Source organism: Prosopis cineraria, unplaced genomic scaffold, assembly GCF_029017545.1.
Source record: "Prosopis cineraria cultivar Desert tree isolate PC_DT_omini unplaced genomic scaffold, ASM2901754v1 PC10, whole genome shotgun sequence".
Taxonomy (NCBI): domain Eukaryota; kingdom Viridiplantae; phylum Streptophyta; class Magnoliopsida; order Fabales; family Fabaceae; genus Prosopis; species Prosopis cineraria.
The window spans coordinates 7,575,863-7,585,187 of record NW_026555341.1 but is presented as its reverse complement, the minus strand read 5'-3'; the positions used below and the strand labels follow the sequence as shown (position 1 = coordinate 7,585,187).

The following is a 9,325-nucleotide window of genomic DNA, read 5'->3' as shown; positions in this document are numbered from 1 at the left end:
CAAAATTTTGTTGAAACCACTTTTCATGTTTCAAATAATTAAATTACATTTAATTTTATCATTAAGATGCTCTTGGAATCGTAACATATAGAAATCTTAAATTTTGTTTGGCAAAAATTTAAATTTTTATTTTATACTCCCTCTGTTAAAAAATATAAAATATTTTTAACCGAATCTCACCTTCAACATATAGAAATCTTATATTTATCCCTATTTAATCAAATGTTTCATCCTAAAAAATATAAAATAAGTAATATATTTAATAGGTGCACTTTTGAAGAAAAAAAAGGTAATGACTATATTTTAAAAGACACAAAATGCTTTATATTTTTTAATAAAGAGGGCATTAAAGATAGAGATATATATATATATATATATATATTTTGTAATATAAACAAGTATTAAATATTAATTAAATAATAATAAAGGGTTAATTTTCAATCCAGATCTTGAAGTTTCTGAAACTTGGATACATGAGGATAAAATATTCCATTTGATCTTCTTACAAGGATTCATGCTTGAACTTGGCTTTCTTGGAAAGCTTGTCCACCGCCTGAATCAAGTGGTCAAGCCTCGCCACAAACTCAACCAGCGTGGAAGTGAAGTTGGTAAGCGACAAGGCCGCAGTACTCTCCAGGGCTCTCATTCTGGGCAATAAGTCCGAGGTTGTCCCATAATCTCCGTCGAAGGCATCCACCTCTATAGACGGCCACGAATATATCCTCCTGAATTGCCTCCTCATCATCTCATGATAACACTCTGTTTGTTGTGCCGCCGGCGAAATTCCATCACCAGCATTCTTGGCCTGCGTGTTTGAGTTCTTTTCAGGGTCAAGATCCGCCGTTTGGTCCGGTGCGAGTGCGACGGTGCTGATAGCGGTGGACGACGACGACGACATTGACTGGGCATGAGAGAGTTTGGAAACTGTGAGGTGCTTAGATTCCAAAGTGGATGTGAGTATATAAGCATGGAGTTCTGAAGAACGTTGGAGTCGCTCCGTGGAGCTATGAACTTTCTTGATTAGCGAACTTTTAATACTCCACTTCATGTTGTTAATGTCTCTTCCAAGCTCTCTCACTAGCTCTGCAGCTTGATCTGACACTTCCTGGATTTCTGACCCAAATGTCATCCGCAAATTGTAAGGCGCCTGAAACCCAACCAGGAAAAAAAAAAAAAAAACTATAGCACATTAATCTCACCTATGTAATGCTCTGTTTCTTGTTCGTGTTCATTCAGAATTATCTTTTACAGGATCGATATCTAGAACTAGGAACCTAGTCCCTGCCAGTTTGGACACCTTAGTCTAAGATAAGTCTTGATTACAGCCAGTCCCCTGCTTGGTGCTTCTGGTTGGAGTTGATGACCGTTGAAATGAAAAGTAAGGTCCTTCAATTTGATATGCTTATTCTATTCCTCAAGAAGATTCAACTCATTTGATGATATGTTTTTTATGAGAAGGACTAAACCTTCTGGTCGAAATATATAAGAACTACAGCAGTAGGCGATGTTAGTGAACAACATTGGCCTGAAAATTGCAATATAGGGTAAGAGGGACACTGAGTGAAGTCCCAGGAACAAACACAATGGATCTCCAAAGAAATTTAAGGCCGGCTTTATTTGAAAAAAATGGGTGTATTTTTTTTTTTTTTGCCAATAGAAAAAATGACGTTGAAAAAAGGCCATTATATATTTATATTAAGCAACCAAAATTTCTCAAGTTCCAAAAGTGAACACTAGATAAGGGATGTAATAACCCTTCCAAGTGAAACTTTTGAAACACTCATCAAAATCATGGAATCTAAAAAAGAACTTCAGAGCGGGTGTTGGGTAATAGAGGTTTTTTAAAATTATTTTAATTCAAGATCAACCATTTTTCCTAGCCGTTAGTTACAACCGTAGTTGTTTTTACTTTGAAGGACTATGCATATAAAATATGTCAACTTTTACAGCCAAATCTGTTGGACGTTACATGTGATTCTGACAGTATGATCCTTTAATAGCACTAGCTAGCCAGTCGGCAATTTGATACACACCCCTCGTTGACAGATTCTGGAACTAATGACACAGCAAATATTCTTCATTAATTGGAAGAAGCGAAGAACTCAAGTTTTTATCAGACTCGCACGTACCTGAATTTGTGAGTGTAGAATACAATGCAGTGCCATAACTTCATAAGCACAATATCTTAAAGCTGCTCCCACATTCTGATATTCTGACCACGGATAGAAAAAGTGCAGGAATCTCCCATGAGGTGGCTCCCATTTTGCTGAATTTGCCTTCCAATCATACCATCACAACAAAATTCCATAAACATCACTTTCCCTCTCAGCTTTAAAACTTCATTACAACAAATATATTACATGAAATAATTACCAGAGTCTCTAGTTGTGGCCCTGAGTTTAAGGTGTTCTGGCATCTGGTATAAGCTGGTTCGTCTCGAAACTCATCCATCACAGTTGTTCTGAATCTAGAATGCTCACGCCCATCGTCTTGTAAATATTTCTTCACACACTCTGAGATTTTTACATACAGACACAAGAAATTTACATTGGTTTAAAAGCATAATCAATGGCTTAATACTTAATAGAACAGAGCATGCCAGCTGAATTAGTGCTGAAGATTCCTCACCCTTGAGTGAATCTGCAACAGAATCGAAGTTGATTACGAGCTCTTTATGGAGCAACTCACCAGCCCAAATGGGAAAAACAATGACATTGACCAACACTGATATGATTCCTCCTATCACCATTGAATACAAGCGATCCACTGCTGTTTTAATGGGGTTTCCCATTCTATAGCCAGCGGTTATGATTAAGCAGTAGGCTAACAATATCACCCTGAACCCATACTCGTATTGCTTAAGCCATGGCCAAGTTTTCATGAATGACGTCACCGCCGCTTCACATACCCAAATCAATAACACGACAGGCTTTAGGTTGCACGAAAGTAAATAAGAGAAAGAAAGAAAGAAACTTGTAGCATACCGATCATGAAGATGCTAAAGCCAATGATAATAGGCTGAGCGACGTGACCACAAGACAGGGCCGTCTCAGCAACAGCAATAGCCAAGATTCCAGCAAGTAAGCTCCCCAATGCTCTATTAAATCCTCGGTTAAAGGTTTCTCCTTGGAAATCAAAAACAACCAAAGTCAAATAATACAGTAATTAATTCAATGTATAACTACACGTATGCTAGCTTCATTTAATACTTGCTTTAACATTTCATGCAATGCCATGAACGCACGTACCAACAGTGTACTCAAAGACCAGGATGGCAGTGAGAATGGCCCAGATGGTATTGGTGCCAAGCGCTTGATAAGGTGCTTCGAAGAGTACCAGAGAAGACACAAGAAGAGCAGCCACACCAACTTTGACACCAAATATCGCTTTGCCCTTATCTTCCTTGCAAATTTCCCATATATTCTGTGCCAAAGCTTTACACAGACCTCTACTTTCACATTTCTTGTCACTTTTTGTACTTGTAGGAATGCTTATTTCTATGCTTCCCTGTTTGGCATTCATTCTGAAAGAATTTCAAGCTTCTGCAATTCTGTTAGAGCCTCTTAATTTTTGAGTTACAGTCACAGAATTGATCCTCTTTAAAAAGAACGAGGTTAAGGGTGGAAATGAGCTCAAGTTCGTTCAAGTATATTCGGAACAGAGAAAGATAGCAATTTGAAGTGAAGAGTGGATCTGAGTTGTTAATGCAAATGGGAGATGAGGTTTGTGTAGTCAATGTACCATATATCCAGGAAAAGAATTGATGCGACAATAACAGAAGAGGGGAAAGAAATGGAGCCAATATTAAGAAACCTGATGTGATAAGAAGATGCTCATAGTCTCAATAATACTTCATCTGTTGAGAATAGGAATATGAAATTGCCAGACAAATGCATTCACAAATGTGTCTAAATTAATACCGACAGCCTTTTGTTCTTCTCAAGTTGTTAACATCATCTCATTGGAATTTGGGGTTTGATTTCCACCGTGTCTGATCAGTGGTTTCTGCTGCTTGCTCTGTTTTATACCCTCTTCTCAACAGTTTAACCTGTAGCTTTTTCTTCACAGTTAAACACACAAGATCGTAACTTTAATTCAGCTACTCATAGGCTATGAAGTCACATATCCCCTAAATATTCCTCCAGTTCTTTGTAACGATGTTAATCTAAAATTTGAATGCATGAATGGTTTATCTTTCAAATATAAGCCACAAATTCGAGGAATTTCAGTGCTGTCTGCAAATTCTTCAAGGTACAAGACAGCGGGTATATTATTACCCATTTCTAGTACTATTTGCCGAACAATTATAACCCCACGTTTTTTGGTGAGACCAGAGTTGTTTATAAATAATTCCGCTGTGATGGTAACTTCTATATTGTTTCCTCTGGAGGAAACTCTCATGTTACTGTTGAGAGTAATTCTGATTTTGTTTCGCCAAATAGTTGGAAACAGAGAAGAAAGAGTGTGTTATATTCTTAGCAATAATAAAACTTTTGCTCTTTTCATAAAAAAAATAAAATAAAACTTTTGCTCTTTTAAAATTTTCTTAATTATCAATTTAGTTACTAAAATTTAAATTCTATCGAGTCTTTAAAATTTTATAACTATGATGAAACTTCAAGTATTTGATTGATAGAAATTAAACTTTAAAAATCAAATCAATAATAATTTTAATGGTTCCGTTAACCACTATGGTGTTACAATTTGTGAAAGTATCAATTTTTATGGTAAAGGAAATTGGATAAAGGACTTATCTAAATTTGTTAGTTGTTATCCTAGTATTAACTTATCTAAATTTTGTAGTTGTTATCCTAATATTAAGGTTAAGCTTTTGAATATTTTTAAAGGCCTTACCTTTTGTTAAAATACTAAAATTCATAAAGTCCATGTTTGGATTGATTCAGTTGAAGCTCTTACAGGCTCATTAATAATGAGTTGTCCTTGAATCATCCCTTCTACAACTAAAACACAAAAAAAAATTCTCATTATGCAAAACTGGACCGTTGTCTTCAACCATATTTTTAAAAATGCTAATAAAATTGTGGCTAGCTAACCCATCTTAAGCATCTCGTGAACTCTCACCATATCATTTTATTGAACTTTCCACCTCTAGGATATAGAAGTTTGTTAATTTCTAAATTTATTTAGTTTTCAGTTTATATCTAGCAAAAGTATATTTAAAAAATTCAATTATTTATTGAAGTTAACAAAAATACATTTTAAATATAATTTGAATGTACTTTTAAGAGTTATCTAAACGGGTCTTAACAAGACTTAGTTTTGTTTTCTTTCGATATAGATTTCATGGCTATCAATTAAAAAAAAAAGATCAAATCAATAATTAAAGAAATTTAAATGAATTAAAGTTTTATGGAAAAACATATTTGTAGGTTTGTATAGTTTTACTTAATTTTAAATTAGATCCCTAAAGTTTATTTTATTTTAATTGAGCCCTTATAATTTAACCAATTAAATTTTTAATCCCAAAATGTTAAAATCTTTACATTTTTATTTTAAAAAACAAAATTAAGAACTTTTATATTTTTATTAAATGATTATATGACTTTAGAATTAATTACATAATTTTTATAACTCAAAATTTATATAATTAGGTTGTCTTCAAAATATTTTTTATAAATGTAGAATTTGTATGAAAAAAGTATAATAAAAATATAAACAATGGATTAAATCAAATTTTCTCTTTTTAATTTTATCTAAAAGTATTAAATTAAATTTTTTGCAAGAACCAAGCGTATTTTTATTTGGTAAAATTTAATAATTCATTATTAATTTTAGCTTTCAAGAGTCTATATTATAATAGATGAAACAATAAGAATTAAATTAAAATAAAATAAACTATATGGACTTAATTTAAAATTAAGTGAAACTGTAAGACCTATGAATATATTTTTCCAAGTTTTATTATTCCTGTTCTGGATCATGAACGAGAGAAAAGGAAGACATTCACGGAGGGACGCCAGATTAAGATGGACTGATAGAGGAATATGTTCCAAAAAGAAAAGATTTTGGGTTTGATTTCCTTAAGAAACTCTACAACAAGAAACAGAAAATATCCACCTGGTGCTCACTTATTGATTGGAATCTGCGAACTTTAATGTTGTAAAGTGTGAAATGTGCTCGAGTGATGCGGAACCAAGGGAGGGAAACTGACATTCCATTGGCGGTTCTAAATTTAACAAATCTGGTCGCTTTAATTTCACCTGCATATATATATATATAGATATTATTCTCTCTCCTTAATTACTGTTCTTCTTGTTCCTTCTTTCCAGGGTTGAGCATCAAGAATAAACAACTTCTTTACGTAAGAAATTAAACTCAAATGAGGAAAACAAAGTCTCGAGCTTTGTTCTCTGAAAGTGCCGATTAGCAAGATTAATTAGCACTTTGGGAGAGGAACTTTACGTTAGCAACTCAGCTCGAACAGGAATTTGTATTGATGGGGAAAAAAAATACAAGGAATATGTCTCTCAACAACAACAAAAATTCTCCGAATTAAATTTCAATCTCATTAAGAAATAACTTATATAATTATAATATATTTCTTTAAATAGCATGTTCGAGCATCAAAATGGAAAAGTTCAAATATCATAGATATGAATAATTAAATATCACGCTTTGAAAGTTCAAACCAAAAAAAAAAAAAATAGATATAAGAATTAAGGTAAGCTCAACCTTTATAAGCTCGACCCTTAAGATCTTAGATCCTAAAACTTAATTTTAAAATTTAATATAATTCTAAAGTCCAACCCTTACTTTAAGCCTGTAAGCCCTCTTTTCGAAAAATAAAATAAAATATTTTAATTTTACAAAAATTTAAAAGTTTAAATTTAATATAAAATAAATAAAAATTTTATATAAAATTTAATAAAGATTTAAAAGTCTGAATTTAAAATGAAAATTAAAATCTTCAATCTTCATTAATATAAATTTAAATTTTTACAATTAATCTTAACATCAAAATACATCACACCTCAAAAATATCAATTAAACAAGCTTAAAACGATGATAACACTATCAAGAGGTTGTCATTAAACTGATCCCTCTCATAAATAATTCAAAATACAATGACTGAGAAGGGGATGACAGAGCGACTTCATGTGAATTCAAAAATCAAATGTGATAGGCAAGGAGAGCAAAATTTGGTCTGTCATTGAGATCAGATGTGAGACGGTAAGCGAGAAATGAGGAATGAGAGGCATAAAGCAGAGTAGTTGACTGGCTGTGACTAGAGGCGTGAGGCGGTGAGGAAAAGACAAACAAGGAGGAGCAAGAGGTGATCACATGATTCAAAAAGTAGTGTTTAGATATTTAAGATTTAGCAGCAGGGGTCTTTTTTTCAAACTAATCAAAACCAACAAAAATTTAAAAAATTATAATAAAATAACAGAACTTAAAAAACTGTTAGAATTTGAATCTTTTTTTATAAGATTTATTAAAATAAAATGTTCGAGTTTAATTATTTTAAAAAAAATTAATTTTTAAAATTTAAATTTTTATTTAAATAAAGCATTCAGCTAACCTTCCTAACTCTAGAAAAAAGATTAAAAAAATATAAAAGGAGAAAAGAAGGGTGGACAGTGACAGCAATACACACACTCACGCGTACATATTCATTGATCTCGTGTGAAAATGATGTCAAACAATAAAAGATCAGGAAAATAATAAGGATCTTAAAACAATGTAAAATAAAAATATTTAAGTTATAATCCATGAAATTTCAGTTATAAAACCTATATATTTTAATTGTAAGAGTTACTTAATATTTTTCAGATATCTTTATTTATCATCTTCCCTTAAAAAACTCTATCATGCTTGGGTGAAATCTGATTTGTTTGAATATTGTCAAGAAATATAGTCTTTTCGAGGACGTCCAAATATTGTTAAGAAATATGTTTATCATTAAAAAGAAAAAACCTTAAGAAATGTACAAATATAATATCAATATTAAATATTATGCTGACACAAACTTTGTAAAATTAAGCTGAATATTAGTTTGCTACAACGAGTCTTCTTTTAAAGTTAAAATGATTTTTTTGACTCTTGAATATATACTCCCTCTGTTAAAAAATATAAAGCATTTTTAATTGAATCTTACCCTTCAATAAAGTATTTATCTACTTTTAAACCCTATCTTTTTATATTTATCTCTATTAACTATTCTATAATAAATATAAAATTATTATTAATAAGGAACATTTTTTTAAAAAAGGCAGTGATTACATATTAAAAGACTGAAAATATCTTATATTTTTTAACATTCAACTCCTCAAAAAATATTTTATATTTTTTGGTAGAAGGAGCACTTGATAATTTTTTACAAAGTACGGACATATAGCAATACTTGTCAAAATCTGAACATGTACTTGTTCAATTATAAGCATTAGATATCAAGGTATGTTCTTATGATATATTTACTTTTTCAGCTGGGTATACTTTTGACTTTTCACCTAGAAACAAAATTTTGATTTGAATCTTTTGAGGCTGAAAAAATTTTCAGAATTTTATTGACTCAAAATGCAATGATCTTCATTCTGGTTACCTGGTATTGCATTCTCCCATTCCCAACCCTGCCCATGCAATTATGCAAAGCTTACCATGTGTTTTTCCTACGCTTCGCTTCCGTAGATTACTCGTATGTAGTTGGGTAATCAAATTAAATTTACTCTAGAACAGTAATTGAGACTTTTTAATATTCTAGTTTTATTTAAAAATATAAATTAATTTATTAACTTAATATCATGTAAAAATAATTATTATTGGTAATTCATAATTTTTATTTTATCATAAAAATATTTTTAAAATATATTTTAAATGAAAATAATTGTCTTTCATAAATGGATTCATTTCCTTTTTTTTTTTGTTTCTTATTAAAACATTTTATATGGGGCCGAAGCTCACTCGCTCTTCATTGGGTCTGGCTGGCCCAAGTGGTTATTGGGGCTCAAGACCCGGGCCTGTAAACGCCTATTAAGAGGATTCACACTATAAATAATTAAAAAAACAAAGGAAAGGAAATGGAAAAGAAGTGGTGTGCCACGAACTCTCATAGTAGCGTGCCTTTAAAAATTAAATATTTTTTTTTTTGGTAAAAGAAATAAATAACCAAAAAAAAAATGGAAAAAGCAGCCGACATAGATGATAGATTTATAGGGACCCACGCTCTCGGTCGCTGTGACTTGTGTAGTTGCTTTTTTTTTTTTTTTGGGGGGGGGAACCGTATTGAAAGAACATTCAATTGAATTAATCCAAGATAAGGATTAATAATAAATTTTATAAAAAGAATTTACATTTTCATTTAACAATA

General features: G+C 31.5%; 1 protein-coding gene across 1 annotated transcript; it reads right to left on the bottom strand.

Annotated features, from left to right (window-relative positions):
* Nucleotides 1–502: 502 nt before the first annotated feature.
* LOC129322041 (aluminum-activated malate transporter 9-like) lies at nucleotides 503–3,522 on the bottom strand. Its single transcript, XM_054968070.1, has 6 exons — nucleotides 3,249–3,522; nucleotides 2,985–3,125; nucleotides 2,629–2,898; nucleotides 2,374–2,513; nucleotides 2,130–2,276; nucleotides 503–1,147 (listed from the first exon to the last, which is right to left on the bottom strand). The coding sequence occupies exons 1-6, from the start codon at nucleotides 3,520–3,522 to the stop codon at nucleotides 503–505; spliced, it is 1,617 nt and encodes a 538-aa protein (XP_054824045.1).
* Nucleotides 3,523–9,325: the final 5,803 nt, after the last annotated feature.